The sequence below is a fragment of the Bombus bifarius genome, unplaced genomic scaffold (genome assembly GCF_011952205.1).
Source record: "Bombus bifarius isolate JDL3187 unplaced genomic scaffold, Bbif_JDL3187 scf7180000007986, whole genome shotgun sequence".
Taxonomy (NCBI): domain Eukaryota; kingdom Metazoa; phylum Arthropoda; class Insecta; order Hymenoptera; family Apidae; genus Bombus; species Bombus bifarius.
In genome coordinates, this window is record NW_022884368.1 from 1,451,454 (window position 1) to 1,475,887 (window position 24,434).

The 24,434-nt window shown below is 40.3% G+C and overlaps 2 protein-coding genes across 5 annotated transcripts; both read right to left on the minus strand.

Moving 5' to 3' along the window:
• LOC117205109 (tyrosine-protein phosphatase non-receptor type 14) lies at nt 1–2,635 on the minus strand. Of its 4 annotated transcripts, none has more exons than XM_033443202.1 (7): nt 2,540–2,635; nt 1,365–1,731; nt 1,125–1,293; nt 888–1,049; nt 729–817; nt 458–659; nt 1–383 (listed from the first exon to the last, which is right to left on the minus strand). In XM_033443202.1, the coding sequence occupies exons 1-7, from the start codon at nt 2,562–2,564 to the stop codon at nt 60–62; spliced, it is 1,338 nt and encodes a 445-aa protein (XP_033299093.1). In that variant the 5' UTR covers nt 2,565–2,635; the 3' UTR covers nt 1–59. The 4 variants fall into 4 exon arrangements, with proteins under 4 accessions (XP_033299093.1, XP_033299096.1, XP_033299095.1 ...); XM_033443205.1 differs by lacking the exon at nt 2,540–2,635 and adding an exon at nt 2,101–2,290; XM_033443204.1 differs by lacking the exon at nt 2,540–2,635 and adding an exon at nt 2,027–2,282.
• A 153-nt stretch (nt 2,636–2,788) lies between these two features.
• LOC117205107 (protein unc-79 homolog) lies at nt 2,789–22,091 on the minus strand. The gene is given in 48 exon segments (XM_033443200.1): nt 2,789–3,163; nt 3,255–3,377; nt 3,443–3,583; nt 3,654–3,918; nt 3,979–4,154; nt 4,240–4,395; nt 4,456–4,683; nt 5,076–5,327; nt 5,569–5,719; nt 5,721–5,876; nt 5,964–6,104; nt 6,181–6,294; nt 6,374–6,621; nt 6,690–6,778; nt 6,854–7,030; nt 7,145–7,240; nt 7,300–7,607; nt 7,688–7,995; nt 8,096–8,369; nt 8,976–9,165; nt 9,249–9,390; nt 9,463–9,694; nt 9,785–9,906; nt 9,987–10,135; nt 10,957–11,070; nt 11,619–11,813; nt 11,900–12,101; nt 12,185–12,366; nt 12,448–12,605; nt 12,816–12,964; nt 13,033–13,205; nt 13,598–13,727; nt 14,030–14,173; nt 14,275–14,496; nt 14,568–14,710; nt 14,803–15,080; nt 15,165–15,341; nt 15,474–15,615; nt 17,414–17,638; nt 17,693–17,718; nt 20,327–20,541; nt 20,661–20,893; nt 20,975–21,160; nt 21,257–21,346; nt 21,426–21,596; nt 21,654–21,815; nt 21,886–22,005; nt 22,070–22,091. Coding segments are annotated over 48 exon segments (8,286 nt in total). The 3' UTR covers nt 2,789–2,974.
• Between the last annotated feature and the right edge of the window lie 2,343 nt (nt 22,092–24,434).

Genomic DNA, 24,434 nt, shown 5'->3' on the forward strand with positions numbered 1-24,434 from the left:
GGACGATTATATTTCTCATCTCGTATGATCTTGGATGCTAGAACTCGTAATTCGTAACTTCAATATCTACTTCGATTGACTACGTTACCAAGAAGGCACGAAATATCTGCTCCCACAATCGTGGATTGATTAGCGTAATAAGGCTGGGGTGGATTTCCTCCGTTATTATATTTCATTTGGACAGCAGTTTCATAATCAGGTGCTGGTCTATAGGACGGAAGTAAGGCACGTAAGTTGTTGATGTCTGTAGACGACACGGATACAACGGGATACGGTGACGTTGAGAGATCATTGTAACTAGTCCATCTTGTGTGACCCTCTGCATTTCTGTTATCCAAATTTACCGATACCGCATGATCTCCCGAATCGTTCGTGTCGCTGTCCTAAAATATGATACAGAGATTTTACTTGGACGTGTTCTTGGCGCAATGTTGCGCTTGAATGAAATACTACTTACGAAATAACCATTAGTTGATCTCTCCATTGGCCGAGATTCTTGATGTTGCATGTAAAATGTGTGCTGTGCTATACATAAACGCCACACATATTTTGCATTGCGCGATTCGGTAAATATGAATTGCTTTGGCTCCTCGCCTTCGGCTTGACATTCTATTCTAAACGTCTTTTTGTGATTGATCACATTGCTTATATCTTTCCATCTGAAGCATATATAAATCTCCACTATAGTTGCTAATTCAGCATGTAATATATTTTTACGAAATAAATACCTATAGAATTGTGTTGTCTGTGTGTTAGGATAGATGACCATAATCCCATTGACAGATATTCCTAGTATCACTTCATTATTTCCATTGTCCTGTAAGTCAAAGTTCTCAAACTTGTTGTTGTGTTAAAGACTATGCAAACTATAGGATCAATGTGAATACCTTAGTAGAAAATGTTTCATTTCCATATCCCTCTAGCTGCATAACAATAGAAATGTATAGTTCCTCTGCTGCAGGCTGAGTAACACCAACCAGATTCTTGTATTGACATACAGCAGTATGCAAAAGAGAATCCGGCCCTCCAGGATCTGCTTGAATAACATCCTGAATAATAAAATGAAGTAAGAATCAAATAAGACGTATCTAATAATTCTTTTATTGGTAGCTGTCTTTAATTACCTTGGGAAATAATGTACATTGTTGCAAGCACTCCATTGTATGTCGTTCTGCATCATAGTTACCAAATTCTGCTTGCATCAAGTAACTTGCTAAAAGAGTTGCTTGCCTAGAATTACACTGAAATCTACTTTCCAAAACATCGCTTTTCAATTGAAGATAATAATGATACCTAAAAACATGATATTAAAGAAATAAATGGTAATAGTTGAATGATATCGAAATATTTAAGATATTACATACCTTGTCATTTCATCTTGAATGAGTTGCACATCAGTAACATAGTACATGACCCTCAAATATAGACTGAAATTTTTGGCTTCTTTTTCCAATTGTTTTTTCAATGGTTTGTCCATGTCAACCCATCTTGGAGATGGAGAATCATGCCTCGAAATATAACGTAGACCAAAGAATTCAGGCTGTCCTAATCCTAAACGTTGAGTCACATTGTCCAAACACTCCTGACCAAGGCTATCAATACTCAGTGTGCATTCTATGGAGGTGGTATCCAACAGTTCTATGCAGATCACATACTGATTTTTGGAGACCACATTATATTGTCGACTTTTCTTCAAATGAAACTTAAACGGCATTGTAATAACGCGTTTAACTGGAAAAAGACAGCATTGGTATAATATTAAACAAAATTATAGAAATTGAATTTTTTTATGTTCGATTCACTGCATTGGATATTGAAAAGTATTTTTCAATGAAAGACTTATGCTGGAGATAACAGTTTAACAATGAAAGAGAAACGAATAAAATACAAAAGAGTGCAGCAACGATGCGCTTTTATTAAGACCGCGAGAGAAAAATAAGTACCGTATAACTACGACCAAACACCGAAATGCTTCACATTCCACGGTACTTTTACTTTTAATTGAAATATATATGCATACACGTACTGTATACATTCCACTCTGTCGAGCATGAGAAATGTATAATTTTTCACGTTTAATAAATCGAAAGCATTTCTAACCTCGTTTTTCACGTCATTAATGCTAGTTACAAAACTGTGGTATATATACAGTTCCTAAACCGAGCTACTATGGCACGAGAAATTAAAACGATGGATTTCTCAGTTAAAACAAATTGAAGATAGCATCAGAAATTTCATAAGAAATACATCAAATGCGTAAAACGCATAAAATTAACATATAGATTATGAATAAAAGTAGTTTTATCGAAAGTGATATGTTCTCCAAATATTTTCCAACTAGATTGGTCATATTTTTGATATCTAGGTGAAAAACACGATCAATGTTATATTTTTTATTAGAAAGTCAGTCAAATTTAGGCTGAAATTGTTGGAAGTTGTTTACATTATGGATAAATCGATATATTAAATCGAAAACTTATACACTAGAGTAAAATTCTACTGATCTTCACTAGAAATAAATATCACTAGGTCTAGTTACCGAAAAAATTCCCTAAACATCTCATTATGCAAGTAACTCAAATTCCTTGGACGTAATATGTACACGATGACTAATGGTCTTATCAAAATTAATCGCTTGCCTTTTATTGCAAATCCTGTTATCGCGTTGGATCGAATAAAATTACGAGTCTCGTGATAAGCGGAACGTGACGCGTGCAAAATTCCACTTGGTAAAGTTTTTGCGTCTTACCTGCGTGTCTTATTTGCAATAATCAAAATTTCCACTACATGGAATAAACAAATGACTACGAAATTTTAATATAATAAATATATTTTGTAACAATTAACAAATTATTATTGTTATACAGAATGCAACATTCATCTAAAATAATATAGGAATCAACGTTTTCGAAAACGTACTTTATAAAACACTTTCCGATCAACTAGACAGTTTATTTTCTTCGACTTATCTCTTTTAAATGGAATAAAATTGCGTGGCCGTAGAAGATTGCATTTCTATTTGCCCCATCTTGAACTGTAATCGATGCAACCATCGTAAGAGCGTGGCATTTGATTCTCGACGAGAGGAGGCAAAGTGTTCGGACATTTTGTTGGGTGGAAAGTCTCGACAATTTTGCAAACGCACTTGTAAATGTCCTGGTAGCTAATTATATATAAATTTTTCATGTAAAGATCATCTTTCAAAAACGGAATTATTGGAACTGAAAACGAGCCGCTTTAATGATTCGTCTCACCTGAACATGATGCGAATGTAGTATGGGACTCCAAAGGGGTAACAATTTACTTAACAGGATGGACCCACACTCAAGAAGAGCCTCGAGTAGACTCAGGAAATGCAAATTCACCATCTCAGCCAACTACAAAGGCAATTTTTTATTTGAGAAAAGAGGAGCTCTACTTCTGAGGACTTTTATGAACTTACTACTTTTGAGAATTGAATCAATTCCAATATACAGGGCGTTATCTTGCCCCAGAACTCCAATAAAATATTCATCGTAATATTATGGCCCTCGCTATTCGATGGATTGTTTTTCGACAACTCTTCCAAATACATTGTCCACAACTAAATACAAACAACAACGATACTGTCAAATTGTATCCATAGATGTTAATTAATATACACAGGTACGTACTTGACACAATATGAAAGCATGAAACAACGAAGACATGTGTAAGACCGATGCTTTAGATTGTTCTGGGAATCCAGAAAATATGACTTGCACGTGATCTGCAACATGGCAAGATACTTCCTGCGGTATCGGTTGGGCAGATGGAATCGATGGCCCGTGGGTGTGCGTATTATTATTGCCAGCATACATTGCAGTGTGCGTGAGAGAGCCTAATAAGAGCCAGGATAGTAATCTGATGTGTCCTATACAGTCTACGTACTCTCGAGCTCTGAAAATGACATTAACTTCAGCGTTGTTGAAGTTATCTTAGTAATTAATCTTTAATTACCCTTGCTGTATCATCGAAGGTGCGCTATAGAGCCATGGAAGATATCGAGCGACAGCTCTGTTCTCTATATTATTGCCTCTAGTAATTTCTATCGCTACATATTGCGCGAGACCACATTTCAATATACCACCCAATGTATCCTCGTTTAGTCCAGCCTGCATTCCCTTGCTGTAGCTCTACATCATCGGAAAATTCATTTAAAAATTATTAGTCTCGTTATTTGTCGTGGGTAGGACTATTATTTAATGTTATTTCGACTACCTTCACTTTACTCAAAGTGTGAAAGTCTGCCAAGAAATCGAGCACATCTGACAGCTGATTCTTCAGTGACTCGGAGGCGTTCGTATTGTAAATTGGCGATACGTCCGTTTGGACGTTCTCCAAAGCGATCGTGTTAGGTAACGAGCCTCCAATGTCCTAATCATATTCGATCCATAAATTATCCGATCATTACTTTTTAACAACCTTTCCCCTTACCTGAAGCACGAAGTGCAGAAGCAACAGAAAATTCGAATCCGGTATCGTGGTTTTGAATTTGATGGCTTGAATTAATTCGAACACGATGGTTCTTCCAAAGAAGTGTTTGTCTCTGTCTCTAGTGAAGGCTCTGTGACAGAGGTAGCACAGATCCGTCAGGTAACTATACTTTATAGTAGAATTCTGAATGGCGTAGCTCAATACCTTGGCAAAGGGATCCAGCATGCCCTGTAAAAATATCTCAACTAGATATTTTTCCAACAAAGATCTATAAAGCATTAAAAAAAATTCCTTCCTGGGCCATTGTCTAACCATAACCTTGTCAGGTGAAAAAATTGATATTTTTTTAAATGAAAACACGAGTTTCCAAATAATTTAGCTAAACCAGATCCAAGATCATAAAACAGAAACTCGCTGTAAAAACGTATCATAAATCTGTCTCGAACGAGCATCAAACGATCTCTTAGTCATCGAAAATTCCCGATTATTGCATCGGTCAGCCAGAAGGAATAAATCCTCCGGCACATTTACGTCTTCCCTATAGCGACGACGATCGTGCCGCAACGATAATAATCGCGAACATCCACGGACAGGTTATTTACGAGCGGCGAACAGCTGACCTTCGACTGTTGAATGCTCGGGACCTTCAATAAAGAAATCATGATCCTTAATAACGAAGTGGTGTCTTCGATGGATGAGAGCATCAGCACCAGCCTACGGAACAGGCCATCGAACTGCGTCAGAAGACCGCTCCAGGTTGCTGCACCTGGACCCAGACCTGCTTCTAGCGGCAGACAGTCCAGGTAGCACGCTATGTTGTATAGTATTATCGGCAGGCGCTCCATTGGCAGAGATTTCTTTGCGTTTAGAGCCTGAAATATGAGGATACGATCATTCGTGATCATTATAGGTTGATAGCGATCAGTGGCAATTCTTATTGATCGTAACAAGCACTCATATCTGGATATATGTTTCGTAAAAGATTGTCTTATCGATATTTTACTCTCAATCTCCTTTTGTGAATTTTATGACCAAGGTGCGATTTCTTGCATAAATTGCGTTAGTCATGACGTTTATAGCAAACTTGCAGACTTGAAATACGCATAAAAGTACCTCGAGCAATAATTGCAGAGGTGCTATCGGGTTTAATTCGTTGAAGTCGACCAAGGCCTGAGTAACACTCTTGAAGAACTGCATTCTTGTAGATTCTGGAAAATGAAATGGGTTGTCATAGGTTCCATAGAAGAGGTTGTAAAATCTTCGCACCATTTAAATGCGTTTGGAACATCTGCAAGAAAACTCCATTAGGCGCCAGTTGATGTAGAACACAACGGAGGAATTGATGCGCAACGCTGATTGCGCCACCGGGCAAATGCATGTTGGTCTCGCTTTGCCAAGGGTACATCGCATTGAGGGCCACCCTGCAAACGAAAATATATCATCGAGACACGTTTTTGCAGTGTTATGTTATTTGGAAATAGAACGGTAAAATAAAATTCGAGTCAGACTTTGTCACGACACGTAGGATTTCTGGCAAGAGCGGAGCTGCCAAGGATGGTTCACGATGGATGAACGTGCCTAGGTTGATGATGCATAAACCGAGTTCCTCGTCGGAATATTCCTCCTTTATCGTCCCACATTCCGAACACCTACGACAAATGTAGAAACCAAATTGTGCATCATGCAAAAATAAACATTTATTATTAACACCAAACTAAAAGCTACCTCTCGTAAATGCAGTCGTCTCCGATGCGGAATAAACTTTGCTTCAAGCTAAAATCAGCGTGGTAGGCTTGCTGGGATGCGACATCGAAGTTAGGTTGCAGTTGAGCACCAGACCTATGAACGATAAAAGAAGATCGTAATGTACGATCTTAAATCTCGAATAAAAGTGTTAGGAGTGTCTTCTAAAGTTTACCAAGAGTCTGTACGTCTGGATAATGGGCCATCGTGTCCACTGATACTATCCTTTCGAGGCCTGTCTCGTTGAATACGAACGTGATCCTTTACTCTACCTCTTCGATCAGGATCGAACACTCGAGAAGGGTAATCTGAGGATTCCATCGCTGGAGGCGGTGATTCTAGAGCTACCTGCTTGGTCAGTCTTCTCGGACTCGCTGATCTACTTGAGTGTATCTCGTTCGACGTTGGAACTAGAGATGCCGACTGAAAAATCGGCATTTCTTATTTTTTGTGTAGATGGTAGAACTTGCGAAATGAAAAGTACTTTTTACCATATTCTCAGACGTTGTGCTATCTTGCTTCACCGGTGGCTGTGCTTCGCCTTTACCATTTTCATTGTTATTGCTAAATCTATTGGAATCTGACAAATTTGACAGGGTATTATTATCAATTTAAAAATTATACTGACTTTTTCTATTAAATAATACAATTTTACTACCGATTTCTTGGACACCGAGCGCCTGACGAACGTGCTCAACCAAACCACTGAAGTCTCTGTGAGGTCCGATAGGTAACAATCGTTCAGGCATAGGAAATTCCAACTGCGATATGCTTCTAGGACTCGTTACGTCGCTGGACATACACGTTTCACTATCCTGATCGAACGAGGAGCCTGAAAAAGTTATTTCATTTCTTTCTCATTCGACATTGTGTTTTTTTCTATATCTTCGAAATAGTAGCTAGAATTGTGAAACAGTATAGCATTTGAAAATCTACAAATACTCACTGACTGTTAACACATCCATCTTGGACAAAGGTGATTCAGGCGAACCGTAAGTATCCTCGCAACGAAGAATTCGTTGACCTACGCTTGGTCGTGGAACTATAAAATTATCGAGTCGATGAAAATTCCATTTGTCTTTTGTTAACAAAGATACTTACCAACTGGACGAATGGTAGTTCCAATTGGTAGAAGTCTTTCAACCGTTGGCGTGGTTAAGGGATAGGGAGACCCGTGCCAGCTCGGCTGCTGGCCATTGTCGGTGCTCGTGACTTGCGAAGATACCGAACTGACTGCTGGAGAGCTCGAATGGTCACTGCTCGTGACTGTAACCACTTGACTTGGAGACACAGGCGAAGCTATGGTCACACTTTGCTCTATACGCTTCTGACGACCCAGTTGTTTAGTATTTGGCGAATCTGAATTACCGGAGCCTGTTGGGGGTATCTTTTCTTTTTGCAGCTCGAATCTGTAGCGTAATCACATTCGTCTTCGTCAGTACGAAAATGTTACAGTGACGTGTTATAGTAACGAAATGGATAATTTTACTTTTGAACTTGAGCTGGCAGAGTGGTTGCGAGAGCGCTGCATAACTCGAAAGGCTTCGAGGAAGCAGTGTCTCCGTTGAAAGCTATCTGTACAGTGATGTTTCTTTCTTGGGCTGCTTTTTCTGGCGCTGGCTTCTCTGGAATCGCTTTCTCTAGAATCCCTTTTTCTGCCCTTTCTGACATTTTCTCGATTCTTGACACAGGAGAGTACCTTTGTAGATCTGGTTGACCACTTAGCAAAGTACTCGTCACCATCATTTTTACGCCCTCGTGAACGCTCCACTTCTTTTGGGGACCAATTTTTGTACTCTATAGAAAAATAATAGAAAGCTAATTAGCGTCAAAGAAGGTTTATCGGTGGCAAAAGAAATGACATTCTGAATTGTTTTAAGTTGAATCTTCTAAATACCTGATGAGAATCCTCCTCGCTACCAAGAAACCAAGTGGGTCGGCTGATTCCTTCAGATTTCCTGATGATGTTTTGATTGTTCCAATCCATTTTCGTCAAGACGTCGGTGGTGGTTCTAGATCCATGGAGCGAAACACTTCTGGTAACAGCAGTCGGGGTTTCCTCCAGTTCGCCGAGCGATCCACCACTGCTGCCATGCAAGGTGCTGTCAGATTTTGGGCTCTCGGGTATTGCAGCCAGCTCGGACTCCGTATCATCCGCATTGATCGAGTAGCTTTGCAGAGCATTCACAATAGCGGAAATTGTAACAAGCAGCTACTGGTGTAAGCACAGGCACGGATGTGTCATGATGTAATTCTCTCTGGGTCCTGGACTGTATATTCTCAATATACTCTAGGTAACTCTAGAGCCTAGAATCTGCTAGATTGACTATTCGATTAAAAGAAGGGAAGGAAATTCTACTTGATGTAAGAAAGGCCACCTCATAGGTCGTATCTCTTAGCTTTTGCTATTGCTACTTCGTTTCATGCCTATAGTAAAATACGAGAGAATGGTGGAAGTATCGATATCTTTGTTCCCCTGGTCTTGAGTCGTATCGTGAAAATGATTCTAAGATCACTATAAAATAAAGTAAAAAATAAATTTTGAATAATCTTATGACAACTTGCTTCAGCTATTCTTAAAAAAACATGATCATTCTAAATGAGATGACGATGATAAAAATCTGAAACAGAATTCAAGAAGTGCAGAATTCGCAAAGACGTCAACGTGAAACATTCCAAGCTGAAGTAGCCTATTGCTCTACCTTTCCATGGGGAATCTATGATATTGACTAGGATGCAGTATTGCTAAGAACTAGGAAGTGTGTAGATCAAATAACCTGGAGTGTTTGTTCGTATAACGGCAGGTCGTTGTGCTTTCTTCCCAATGAGTCTCCATCTGACCATGCGTCGGTCCTGGACTCCGTTGATGAACCGATACCATGGGAGTCCTCATTGGAGGACTCTCGGTGTTCATATCTCCCATACCCATTAACTCATGGTCTACGCCCAGAGACGGTTGTGACACATCTGAAATTCAACAGAACGTTTTGTGAAGTCCAGTTTTCTTGTAGGAATGTACTTTTTATTTCAGAATTATTATCTGTGTATACCACGTGATCTGGATGGCGGACCACCCATCACTACGGTAGCTGGAATTCTTTTGCATTGATGATGCTGCGTGTCCAGGGTGTTTAATACGATCTTGATCAACACTTGCAACTGGCTACACCACGGTTGCTGGCCATACTGACACTAGGCACAATGAGAAATGAAAACAATTCTATGAAAAGGATAGAAAGATATTTAAAAGATTGTCCATCACACCTTGTACAGTATGACGAGAAGAGACATTAACCAAGATCGTCTGTTATGGGGTTCGAGATACCAGAGACTGTAAGTTGGTGTTTGATGATCAGATGGAGGCACACCTTGCGGTGGACAAGGACAATGTTGAAGGATAGCTAGAACCGGAGGTGTCATCACCCATCCCATCACGTGATTCTGGTCTAGTAGTTGAGGAAGATTCGCGATGAAAACGTTGAATACAGGGGAAACTCTGAAGAGAACCACGGAATTGTTACTTTGGTAATTGGTGTTGTTTCTTCTTTCTATTTTCCTTTTTATTATTATTATTATTATAGAATACCTTAATCGTTGTGGAGAAGTATGAAAAGTGCGTTCAGTTTGGTTGTAACCTAGTAGAAGATACAAATGGCGTAGCACGATTCCTTGCGTTTTTGACAGGGGTTTCTCATCCGTTGGATAAGCCTGTGTTTATCAATATTTTCTATTAATAACGGAGGATTTTGGATGAATCAATTAAAGAAAAAAAACAATTGTTCATTTACCTGGTCCTGTCTAGAAAGGAATTGCATCAACAAGAAGACCAGCAAATGCATGGTTTCTTTGTCAGCTTCTTCCAAATCCACGATTCTGTGAGTGTACCCTGGTAATGCGCTAGCCTCGTCCACCATGTTTAAAGAATGAACGTGACCATCTGTAATACCGAACGATAGTAAATATGGTCCTTAATCAAAGTTAATCGAACGAAATAAAACGATCGAAGTTTATAGAAATCTTACCACCATCGCTTGCATTTAAAAATTTTCTAAGACTTTCGTTATCTGCGATCATGCACAAGCAAAGCCTCTCTCGATGTCATCAACGAATTTCTAAGGTTACAAATCTACCTTACGTTGGTCAACACCGGGAAACTATCTACGAACATTCACAGTTATTAGGGTAAGCGATCTACCCACTACCAAGAAGAAGAAATCCATCGATCAACAGATAAATTGTCCAAAGAAACTACACGCTAATTTCTACTCGCTACAACTACACAGAAAACATTCTCTTTCAACTTCTAAAAATCTCAATCAAAATCGTCGTTCATACGGACAAACTATGCTCAAAACAACGGGGGAACAAAAGAGTACTCTCAATTCTGAAATTGTCATTTCCCTCGAACGAAACTCATCGCTTACAATTAGCTTCATAGCACAAAACCTACGCAATACAAGAACCAAATTCCCGTATAATCAAATCGATCATCACGACAAAGGAAACACCTTTAACCTTTTTAGTTTAGTTAGTTCATATATAAAAAGAAAATGTCTAAAGCGAGCTCCTTAAAAGGAGGCTGACGAACCATCAAACTTACCACAAAGGTTCCACATCGAACATCCCCAAACATTATCGCGTTTCGCGTACACAGAGGGGGCAAAGGGGGGTGTATATGTGTACGTGTATATGTGAGAACACAGATAACACAGAGGAGAACGGCCACGTCTAAGGCTAACATCAGCAACGCTACTCTACCTGGTATACTGTTATTAGGTGGGGTGGACCCCAGCAACTGACCCAGTCCGAATCTGGAGCTCTTGCGCTTCAGGATAGGCGCCGAGTATTGCCGGCTGTACACCTTCTCCTTTTCTGCGCGGTTCGACACAGTGCAACACAATTGAAAAACGCGTGTGACAGGTGAGGACGTGAAGTGGTTTTAGACGTGGTTTTTACATGGACGATCGACTAGCTTTCTGTAACTCTAAAGCTATGTAGCCAGCAAGAGAGTCGATAGAGATCGCGAATTGTCGATCGTAAAGTCCTTCGAGAGTTAGGGATTCTCCTTTGGTAATAGAATTTTGGAATATACAGGAAAGTATAAATACTCGAAAGTATAAATCGATCACATGGATCATACCCTGTGTAAGGATTATAATTCTACTAATGTCGGAATCCTCAGCTCTCTTTAAGGATTCATTCGACTTTAACGGTATTCTGAAAGAATATGATAAGTCTGTAATCTGACGTGACTTTCAACTTTGCAAGTCAAGATCAGAGGGACATTCTCTGACTCGGACTCCTATATCTTCGAGTCCGACTCTTTACTGTATCCTTTAGACTTTCATGATTCATCGCCGACAGTAATCAATTTGAAGTGAATCACGATATGTCGTTGATGAACCGTGAGATTCGTGTACCTTGTTTAGTATCCTGTCGCGGAATCATCGACGCCGGCGCTGACATGGTGCGTTTGTAGGGCCATTTCGTGCCAAAACTCGCGCTCAGCGTCTTTATAGAGTTTGTTCCGCTTCCATCCGACTGGGACAGAGCTTCCTGCGCTCTGTGCACCTTCTTCATGAAGATTTCGCTGTTCAGGTCCGTGTTTCTGAGATCTGCGAATCGATTCATCGATTAGTATACATAGTGTACTATGACCACTTCGGCAAATTCAATTTTACAGCTGAGTTTACAAACTGACCACGTAGATAGGGTACATCTCCGGATCGTTCCAAATTAATTTGAGCCTCGAGAAACAAAGCGTCGAAACGATTCAAGAAAAATTCCCAAGTTAAAACATGTCTGTCGCTGAGGCTATTATGTAACTGATACAGCGATTGGAGTACCATTGGACGATCGACTATCACTGTATCGAATTGAGTTTCCAAGCAGAGAATCAGAGACTAGAGATATTTAAATTAAACAATTAAATATATTGTGTCAGAATAAATTAATAGATACGACTAGTTATGTATGCAAATCTTACTCTCATAGCTGTATCATGGATGGTACCAAGGTACAAGGTGGCTCTCTGAGCAACATATACGTTGCTGTCGTCCATACTCGCGACCAGATAACAGAACGCGTTTGCTAGAGCAGCTTGCAGACTCATAACATTTCTTAGAGGAGTGGAGTCCATAAATCTAGCTATTAGTGTGACTCTTTCGACTGTTGAGCGTTAATAAATTGAGGAATTGATTTCTTTCAGTTAGCCGACCTCCTTCGTCCTACAGTGTTTAATCGTTATACCTGCCACGAATCGAACGCGCCAATCCGAATTATGGAATTCTTCCTGAATCAGACGCCAGAAAGTGTCCGTTCCACAGGGTAAAGTCACGCAGTGGAGTAACAACGGCACGGTGACCTGGGCTATGTGAGAGTGTTCGGCGTTTAGGAGTTCCCATAGACTGTAGAAGGAAAGAAGCACAATTTAATTCGAGAAAATCATTTAAAATCACTAAAACGGAGAAATATTGTTACTGAGGTGCAACGAATACCTGATGTTTCTATTCATCTGGAAGTATAAAGATGTCGTTGACAAGGAATAGATAAATATCATCTTTCATGGAAGATGTTAGATTCACATATTAAGGTTCATAAGGAATAACCTTACTTACTTTTTTATCAATAAATTTTCTTGGCACCATATGAAGAATCCTTGATGATCCTTCACCGCCATGTTGAAAGCATCTCCGTAAAGGCACATCACGTTTAAACATTGAAGCATATAGTAGAGTATGTCAGGCTTGTCAATCGTCATTATCTCCTATGAATCGGACAAATAGAGAACAGTTTCATCTCCTAAAGTATCATCAGTTTTTACAAATACTGTACCTTCAAAAGTTTGTGTATGTACTGTAGTTGTTCAGGAAGATCCTCGATATTAAATCGAAACTTTCCAACGGAGGTGTGCCAGAAGTCGTCCGCCTCATTTTCTGGACTTAGATTCAATGGTTGATCGTTTTCTCCTATCAGTCGAGGTTTGGCTACGCTCACGGTGGCTGTGGCTGCAACAGAGATTCCTGATCCTTACTAAAGGTGCTTGATGTCTATGGAGAGATTGGTACGATAGCTAGGAAAATATTAAATCTGTGGATTTATGGGATTCGAATATTTCGCGAACCGAAGTAGAATAGACCCATGCTTGGTCAGGCATCAAACGCACGATTTCCCTCTGTCGATAAATTCGAAGTTGCGTTGATCGAAGGTATCGACGTAATTCAGAAAATTCAAATAATTTAAGTTAATTCTACGTTCACTGCAATTTTACATGATTTTCAGTAATTTTAAAATTCGACATCGAACTCGGTGTTCGAAATTTGATAATTATTTTTCGATTAACCACGTTCGATCGATTTCAAAAATACGAGAGGTAGAACCAGGCGAATTTTTTTCTTACCTACGTCAGTCTCAGAAAGGGTAACTGCTCGAGCAACAGCTGACATGACCTTTTCCGTTGGCATGATAGCTGCGAGATCCAGCTGCTCCGAAACTGTCTCTACTGTGGCTGTCATGATCTGTTCGAAGAACTGATATAAACGATCAAAGTAGCTACCTCCGGTCACATAGATTAGCCTACCGTGTTAATGGTTCACACAACGCCATTTTGCAGTAGAAGAAGAGAGACAGAGAGAGGCACACACAGTTTGTATTTTTTTTTGTTTTTGTTAGACGAACAGCATGCTGCGTATTTTGTTGTTGCAGAAAGTGTTTCGCACAGAGAGATAGAAAGAAAGACGCTGTGTCTCTTAGGCAGTGTAACAAGATCGTGTAACAAGATAATAGAACATCTCAAATTTGTCAACGAGTGAAGTTTATTATGGCAGTATACCTGAGGCATGTGTGCAAGAACGCCACCGACCGAGTGCATTTCCGGCACTGGCATACTAATTACCACGTCGGATTTTGAGTCTCCTTTTCGCGCTGTCTCTGGACTTTTACGTCCATGATCCTCCGCACTTTCGTCGACGATTTTCTGAACGTTAGAAGACAGTTGGATTTAAACAGAAAATTACAAAGAGACTTTAAGCGATCTGGTTATCTGATCATCGCCGAATGTTAGCGTAAGGGACTCACGTCAGGCGGATAAGCTGGATTTTCCGGTGCCATGTAAGTGACCAATTGCAGGCATAATTGATGCCAGATCACGCTAGATTCACAGTAAGTACACTCAGCGACCGCGTTGCACACGTGGCAGTTGTTCCAATTCGAGGCAACGATCGATTTCATCAATCGACACGCGTCCCTGCAAACCCACGTGTTAATCCCTGTGTGCTTATCTATGTTCTGCAATTCCATCTGTAATATTTGATACATTTCATTAGATTTCTCGTTTATTCTTAGATTTGTATCCGCAAAAATGGATGCACCTGTTTCAATAATATATCGAGCATAAGAATGCAACAGGATAAATTCAACTCCGAATTGGTAGTGAATTCCATGTGTCTCGGTGTTGGCACAACATCGTCGGACAATGGCGTCGATTTTCCTGATTCGTTTTCGACCACAGAACCTGTACATTTTACACATTAGTAAACCTTCCACTATCGCGAAAACGTGAAAATTCACTTCCTTTACGAATCGGTAATTGTCATTTCAACGTACAAATAGTATTTCCTTCCTCGTCCTTCTTCTTCTTTCCTTTGCTAGGCTTCTGCTCAGACTCGGCAATGTTCATGGTACCCATAACAGCCACGCCATCGCTGAACATGGAAAACAGTTGGCACAGAGGAATGCTGATCTCCAACATAGTTAGCGTTTGCAGCCAATTCAGAGCTTGTTCTTGAACCTTTGCGCAAGTGTTGACAAATCGTTTCGCCACGAAATTGTACATCTTCTTAGCGTCGAAGCCTAGAGGACTCATGTCCCGATCCAAAATTTTACTGGAGACGATAATCGAATAGTTTTCAAAATTTTCACCAAGAATTTTCCAGGCAAGAATCGTTCTTGAGCGAAGTATTTCGTACCATAAAATCATCTTTAATTCGTGCAGCTCGTACTCCGGTACGTCGTTCACCATGGCCTCCATCCAGTGTGGCATCACGTAGTCCCAAACGTCTGGGGTAATTACTTCGTAGGGGACTAAGCAGAACAAGCGATTTAGGCCATCTTTTAAGTGCGACGTCCTCGAGGCCAATGTTTCCCTTAATTGCAATCATTCGTTTGTCAAAATCAGCTTTATTCGGGTATCTATTTTTTTTTTTTTAATTAATTTCTATGGCTAAATTAATTTTATTACTCCTCGAATTCCTAACAAGAATTTTCAACATTCGCACCAGTGTCCTCCGACTCGAACGTAGTCCGCCGGATGTGGAAGAAGACAGGAAATAAAAACTTCGTAATGAGTTTTCATCACTTCCGACAGCCATCCACAGACGTATTCGGTTTTCAATTTCTCCAATGCACTCTCTGCTTGCCCTATGGTAAAACATCGCGATAGATCAGACGTTGTTCTTAAGAAAACACCTCTTAAAGTACGTTTGAGAATATCACTGGTCGAATTTACCGTAGTAACCGGGTACTTTATCAGTTCGTGTGTTTTCGAATGGAAACGATACAAAAGCGGAATTTTGGATCACACAGCAAACACGGGAAAGGTACAAAGCTATTGAATCTGTATTGGCAGTGTTACTTCGACAGCATGCAGAAAGTATCATTGAATCTCTGAATCGATCACCGATGGAATTTTGAGAAACCGATCGATCGAATTGTATTCTTATTTGGAAAATTCTTCGCGAGTTTTAACATGGCTATTCTCGAGAAAGAATCACTACTTCGATGCATAGAAACTTCGCACTCTATTCTTTCAGCGTCGTCATTCTATGCATCGATCTTTGAGAGACTCGATCAGCCGCGACGCAGACGCACTCTTGTTCCTTATTTCTGAGATTTCAGTGGAAGCTCTTCGTGTGTGTGTGTGTGTGTGACATGCACACGTAAAGGCAACTTAACGCATAGGCGTCAACCTAGCAGATCGTCGTCGAATATCAAGAATTTTCTACAGTCCCTGACCATCGAATGTAAAAGATTTCATTTTTCCAGGCAACAGTACTATGTTACAAACAGCAAATTGTACTCTTTTCTTTATGCTGTTCAACTTGTTGTTAAAAGTTTCGGATGGTCGAAACTCGATAGCCGAGGGCTGTGTATTCACGTAACATCAAATATCAATTCTATCTATGAGAGAAGAAAATTCTATAGACGTACTTCAAACTACACAGTGACGAAGTAAGGGAATAAACTGTGAAACGATAAGAAATGAAATACAGAAAGATCGGAGAAACAAGCTGGAACAGCTGCAAAGCTGACGCCTCTACGACAACGAGTTCAACACAGGTAACATCGAATACATTGATTTACTGATACAATTTATAGTAGACACACACACAAAAAAAAAAAAAAAAAAAATATAGGGAGAATTTAGAGAGAGAAACAGGAAGACAACATTGAAAGCTATTCAATTGGAATATGACGAACGGCGATAGTGTTCACGATCAAGCTCTTGTCAAAACACTAACAAATGTGTAACATGTGAATGTCTTTTTACCTAACCATGAGGATTATTCATTTTCTCTGTTTCGTTCTTTTCTAGCCACCACTTTGTCTAACGTTAAATATCGTATAGAGTGTAAAACATGGAGTAGTAATTGTGTCGAAAGCATCTGAAGACAAAGCGAAAGAAAAAGAACGAAAACCAATGGAAAAATCGGCGATCCGCTCGAATGTGCCTACGATCGCGGCCAAACACTACCTACGGTCTAGTGATGGGCTCGAGATGCTTCGAATCTCGTCGAGTACGACGCTCGTGTCACGTGTTGCTTCGACTCAGGCTGCAGTTACAGTGGACGAGCTGTTGTTCTCGTGGATGAACAACGTCTGAACACCGAAATGCACACACTCGTAAGAATGTACATTGGATGTGTTTGTCAGCAGGATAAGGTCTAATAAAGAAAAGAGAAGTTTAAAAAAACTAAAAAGCCTTCAAAACGTCAAAGAACGGAATTCTTATCGTTTTGCAATTATTTGAAATTTGTCGGCAATCCCTTTAAAAGATTCGAAGCGACATCGTGACATCATCGTCGTTACTCGACATTATCCAAGACCTTCCGCCGCCCATTCACTGCTCATCTACGTTCTACGTTCATTAAGTGTATAAATATGCGAAGTGTTAAATTACCAACAGAAAAGATAAGGTGCATAAGGCTTTTTTTAGTACCATCGAAAGAGTAGGCAGTAACATGAAACCAATGAAATAGCATTGACAATAAACGGCCGAGTATTTCGATCGAGGTTTCTTGATTCGGCGTGCAAAGCCCGACCAGCAGCCAGACACCGTATCTTCCAAGTAGCTGTCTCTCCTCCAAGGTAGCCGAATCGAATTGCCCACCGCTCCCGCTACCAGAACCACCCCCGCTGCTCCCACCGCCGCTCCCTGGGAATCCTGCGCTTCCCTTATTAGTATTTATTTCCAAGATGTCTCGGTTACTATCCATACTTAGCGGTTCAGCTTCCTTAAGCAGGCTGCAAGTAGAGAGGAAACCTGGTCAGTGGGATGTCAAACGCGATCTACGGCCACGTCTGGTTGTGGTCGGCTAAACACTGGCAATTTTTCACGCGATAATTTTTTCAACAGATCGTTAAATATGATTTTTAACTGAGATCGACACTCTCTCGGTTAAATCTATCACTTGGAATCGATAGACGAAGGTTCTCGTTGTTTCATATTGAAACATTACCCGATAGATAGTTTCGTTCGTATCTCGAACAAATATGGTAATAATTAGAGAAAGAGTGAATTTGATCGAAAGTGAAATTTAAATGCAAATAAAGGAACAAATTTCAGTGCAACTATTACTTTCGACGTTGTTTCCAATTTTGATCGTGCCGCGATTCGAAGCTTCCACTAACGATTTCAGGCGAGCGAGAAAATGAAAGAGCACCGAACGTCGAAGAATCGAAGCTTCCACGTTCAATGGTGATTTGAATTCCTTCACGATCCTTTCCTTACTTATACTCGGCAGAATATCACACCCTTTTGTATCACAAAAGATAATAAAGAATCGTGTGACGGTATCGATCGTGAAACAGTTCATAAAATTCTATATTAAACAACGACAATGTCGATCTACTATTCGGACATTCTGTGTTACAAATGTTCCAAAATAGAAATCCGATTAATCTACGTCGACCACAACGTCTGTTCGATCAGACGCGACTTTAGATCGTGCTCACCATAAGAAATTATATCCATTTATAATAGTATATAGACAATTAGATCGTCGAGAGAAATCTTGAAAGAATTCCTATCTCAAATGACAGCAAATGTAATTCACTGTTCCGTGTTCTATAATTCTAACTACGGGGACTCATGCTAGTTTCAAGATATCAAAACTACATGCAGTATTGTTGTGTCCACATTCGAGAAATAACATTCTAGACTATAAAAAAAAAAAAAAAAGAAAGAAAGAAAGAAAGAAAGAAATATCAGTGAATAGAAGATATCAAAAATATCAGTGTTTCATAGAGTCCGCGATTCTATTATGAAAATAACAATTGAAGAAAAAAAAAACAGAGAAAAAACAGATCCCCGGATATCCCGTTAAAAGAGTGTCTCTGTTCGTGCAGCATACCAGTGTGTCTCGGGTAATGGGTATCTATTCAAGCCTGCACCAGTGGGTCCGTTTTTATTTGTAGAAACGGTACCAAGCTGCTGGTGCGTCGTATCCAGGACGTGATACGGCGTGGTGTCCTCGCATTGCAACTTTAAGGTGCACTTTTCCTATGCTCTCTACTGTGAGGCTGAATGCTTCGGAGTCACGTGTCTTTCGCTTGTGGATAACTCGAAGAAAAACTTGTCCACGCTAGCCGCCATCCGGTTTCGAACGCTCTCCACGATTTTCGAGGCGACTTCGGTGCTGCGCTTTTCATTCAACGTTTTCGATAGTCGATAGAAGCGATTTAGCGAAAGTTTGTTCACGTTGGTTATCGCATCTCGACTCCTTTAATTCGCGAATCGGTGAATCACGTTAACGCCGGCTCTAAAATCTCTAGAATTTTGAAATTTTTGCAAAGACAAATTTCTTATTTTGAGATTATATCCCCGATGAATCCATAGAGATTTTCGAAGTCTGGAGGCTTTAGCGTCAATGACGGATCGAGATGTACGCGAAACAATTTATTATCAAGTATGATAGAAAGGAACGTGGAAGATACATTCTTGATCGGTATAGGGTGACATGCGACATCTCGATCGTTTCTGTGAATATTCAAACACAATAATATGGAGCATCGATTAACCACGTTTAATGGAAATTACTGTAATCGACAATTTATGCTACACGAAAATATAGCAGAAGAGTTGCTTCGATGTATCCTAAGTTTCCATTGAACGTGGTTACAGCATAATGTCTTACCAAGCAGGATGGACCAGCACGAACAAACACGCAAAGCAACAATGATCCTGCGATCATTCGTTAGTACGCGTCATCGTGTTACTTTCGAACACATCGAAGATTGGACATCGTGGATAGTGATTAACAACCATCGTTTGGATGCGACCTGTTACCTCTAAATAAATAATTAACTGTCCCGTTAACTACAATTTTTAACGATAAATTTTTCTTCTTTTCAATGGAAATCTTTTAATATCGCACAGTTACCGTGTATATCAGAAATTAACACATAATTAATACATAACGTACGATCATGGTCGCGATCTGTGGGTTGGTAAACACGAATGAAACCAATCGAACTGCATCAACGTGCGTCGCATACGTTCACGTCATCAAGAAACGCTTCTGTCGCAGAAAGGACTTTGACATCGACGATACGCTAGAGACAAGAGACTCTGTATCTTTCTTACTATTATATATTTAGACAAGCTTACGCTCAAAATTTAGGATATTTAATCGATTGAAATTCTCAATGTTTAAACGTATCAGAGATTCATGTGAGCGAATCTCTCGTCTCTAGTCGCGACAACGTCTCATTAAACTCGTGCAAATTACAACGACTGTTAGTGTCCCTTGTCCCAACCATAGTCCCCATCCTTGTTCCGATATCTTTCGAACGTTAAGCGATACAGGATCTTTTAGCAAATAGAAAATGAGTTGGAAGTTAGGTGTCTCACCTGACGATCGCTTGTACCATATAGGTCTGCGTCTGAGGATCCAATTTCGATATGTGAGGCAACGCCGTATGATACACGTGGTCCTCACCTCGGCCTTTATCGTGTCGATTAGTGTGACATTTTTGGCAATAGCGAATCGGATGGTTTCCGTTGTAGCTGGCGCATTCGGTGGAGAAACAGACGCTGATCGCCGACTTGTCCGTGGCTTTACAGTTCTGACGTAATTTAGAAACGTTAAGACGTGTCAGACGGGATTAAATTCTCGATAGAAAGACCCATTCTCGCGTCTGAATTTATTTTAGATTAATTTTCAACTAAAAACCATTCGACTCACCTTATTTTCGCATATCATCGACACCTGTTGCATGGGATGCAAAATATCGTAGAACATTTGATTAGGATGCGCCCTGTGTATTTCATTCGCGCATTCGATACACAGATACATAGGTGGCGGTGTTTCTGTAGCGAATGTGATAGATATTCGATGATCGTAACAAACTTTGCCAGCTTCGGCGTTGCCCGCATTTGGACAAGAATCTCTTTGACAGACGAACGGTGCCAAATCATCTGCATATGTTAAATTCATATTTTGTATTTTATCGAACGAAGGTTTCAGCGATATTATCAAAACCCCGTGGGGAAACGCACTTGCGAATTTCATTAGAACCGCCCTGCGATCGAAGAGATTTGGATTGAACGATGGCCAGTAGTAGAACAGTAATTTAGCTGCTGAAGCTCTTGCCGGTGCCGTGCCGTAAGCCACCACGCAAAGAATGTCTTTTACCACGCCTGGTTTCAGTGCCATTAGACATTCCAATAGTTGACAATGGTGAGCTAAACAATCATAGACGTTTAAACAATTTTTTCGCAATCTTTAATCACGAATACATCTCTGCATTTTTATAAAAATATAACGATGAAAATTAGAACCTGGGTTAGTGGAGTATTGAAAGATCATCATGATAACAGCCGCTATCGACTGACTAGCTGCGTTCTCCGTTCCATCCTCGGTTTTCCTTGCTATAATTAAAGCAACATATTTGAAATAATCAAACATGTTTTAGTCTCTGCATCTATTGCACGAAACGAAGACACCTACTAATGGTGAATGGTAGAATGTAGAAACAGAGATAGTTGACGATATCTTGATGAAGTTCCACTGGAAGTACCGAGATCGAGCTGGCCGTGAGATAAGGTACATTGTCGATCATATCGTGGTCCAAAAAAGGCAAGAGACACGCGAGACACTGAAGCAATGCCTGTCCAAACACTGAAACATGGATTTTGAATTGCAAACGATCGAATAAAAGCAAAATATAGGACAGACCTTGCAAACCGGTGTGAATAGAGGAAACAACATCGATCAGCTGAGTGAGCGCATTGTACAGCTGTTTGTAATCCAAATTCGGGTAAAGAGCCATACGTTCTGCGTCGTACTTCTGAGACTTGATCATTTCGAAAGGTGCTTCGCGAACTTCTTTTAACAGAGCTGTGAAACAAAGCATAAATTATCAAACGATTTTCAACAGACACGGATAAAACGATATTGCGATTATTACACAGCAGCATTTGAGAAAAAAATTTCACTGTGTTTGCCATGTCGAGACCGGAAGGTACAGGTTGACTACCGTGAAGAAGTCTCTGATAGTAGTCGTGCAGATTAGTTAACTTCAATGAATCTGAAAAAGAGCAGTTATACGTAAATAAATATACAAAACATCGCGTCATTTTTCTAGTACTCACATGCTGCGAATCTGGTTCCCATTTTCTGTATTTTTTACTCCTTTTGCACTTTACTCGATTTTAGTTACTAAAATGACAAGGCCACGGTACACAGATGATAATGAAAACACCAATGAATTTCACGTTACTCCATTGTCAACCACCTGCATTTCCTCGTTTTATTTGTGGATTTTTCCTCGTTCGATCGCCGCGACTAGGACGAACGACATAAAACGCGAGACCTCTGTTCGTGATATGTTTTGCAACTGCAGAATCAGCACGGGTCCATTCCAGCACAGTCGTCGATGGAGAATGAGCGCGCAGGTCGTATCGACCTGTTTGGGAGAGCGGCGCCCTCTCATCTTTTCATCCCCTTCCGACGCAGAGCTCAGTCCCCGGGAAAATCCAAAAGACACGAACAAATTTGAAAACTTCTGAAAAATCGCCATAGCTGATATCGATGTTCTAACGTAGATTCGATTTGTAATAATTAATCAGAGGTAGCGACGGATCTACTGTTAACGAAATCGAACACGATGCTACCAATGTTCGTTGAGTAATCTTTTTACGATGAAAATTATATAATAGTTTTATTCTTTATCATTTTTGAAATCGCTGACATCATTGTTTCGATCGAGCGATGTTGGCGCGTTTGGGAATTCATTGCGACCAACGAGAAATAGAATCCGTCGACCGATGCTCGTTAAACGTGATATATATCATCGTCTAATGACGGAAAGCCGTCTGAAGACGCGTTATGTAAGAAGCTTCCGTGCGATCACGTAACTTCGATCGCATGAGGTTTGACAATTATTCCGTAATATCATTATCCTTGATCCAATGAGCTGCAATTACGGTCTTTAAGAGATTACCAGGTACCGTGGAATTTACGACAGAGCTGCATTAGTAAACGAGCCTTTCAGATCGTTACCTGTTATCGTTGCTTCGTTTCGGAAAACGTTTCGAAGCGTTGATAAGATAGTCACGTGTCTACATTGGTGATCAAGTGGTCTATTCTAAACTTTAGATATCCGACTCTGAATCGGTGATTCGAGATTCTATAATTTCCTTACTTTACATCTTTCGATCTAACCGGTTGTTTTTATTCTACGATTATGCCATATTAAGATTTTCTGATCATAAAACGATTGAATAATAAAAACGAGCGAACAAAGCGAAGTCAGAAAACAAAGAAAAGTGTACCTGCCCTATTTTTCTCCTATCATCTTCGTGTATTACGTCACTGTATCTATTTAAAGAGCCAGGCTAATGGAACCCATTTTTCCGGAACTGAGGGGAGAAAGATAGAACAGAGGAAGGAAATTTGAGAGGGAGGGAAGAAGGAAATTACTTTGTTCGATTCGTAGCTGTAAAAAGTCGTTCCTTGATCATCCGCAACAGTTGTCGAGCTAAACAATCCCACGGATTTCGTAGCGACTTTCGTGCTAAAGCACCGTGAACCAGACTGTAAGTGTGTCACGAGGGGTCGATTCTAGGCCGACCTATGACGTACGACTAGCAATCGATATCATCTAAATACGATGCACACTTGCGAGCGGTGAAGTCATTCTCCGGAATACGTGCACTTTGCGCGCGGATGTTCGATCGCCAGACCGAGCCGCTTGTTAATCGAAATATATCTACGACGACACCGGAACCTACCTTTAAATATACCTTCCGTATCCTGTAATACGCGCTAGGCCGATCGATCTCGTCGACACCTGCCTTCGACCCGTCAACGTGTCATAACAATCGAATCAAAGCAATCTGTTCATTGTGACGTAGCCACGTCGTTTACGTGGAAACGTGACTAACACGTATTCTTTCGAGAATTCTTATTTTCTGATGATGTAGAAGAATGGAAATAAAAATTTAATGTATCGATAGCCAGAAGAATTGTTGCGAGATCGAAGAAAGAAACTGTTGAAAGGCAGGTGAATTACAGAGCAAACGATATCTCGATCGGTGATTTTCGAATATTTGCAGGGACGAAATACGAAACGATCGAATCGAACAAATCCGTGTACCCAATTAAATTACAAAATTGCTTTAGGGTAGCGGTGCGATTGAAATTAAACGAACGCGTGTTGCGGTCGATAAAACGATAGTAGAAACGTATTTTACCTGATAAAAGTTTCTGGTATGTTTGGAGGAGAAGAAGGGACCAGTGTAGGACTGCAACTTGACGATAAAGGGGACGTAATCGCGGGGGTGCGAAGGCAGGTGACTGGATCGATTTCTCTATCTGGCGCGCGCCTGTGTTCGAATGGTTGCAGCAGTGACGCAGACGCGAATCCACGCGAGATCGCGTGCTTCGCCTCGACAAAGCTATTTAAAAAGATATAAAAAGAAAAAAAAACACCTAAAAAACGAAATACTACAAAAT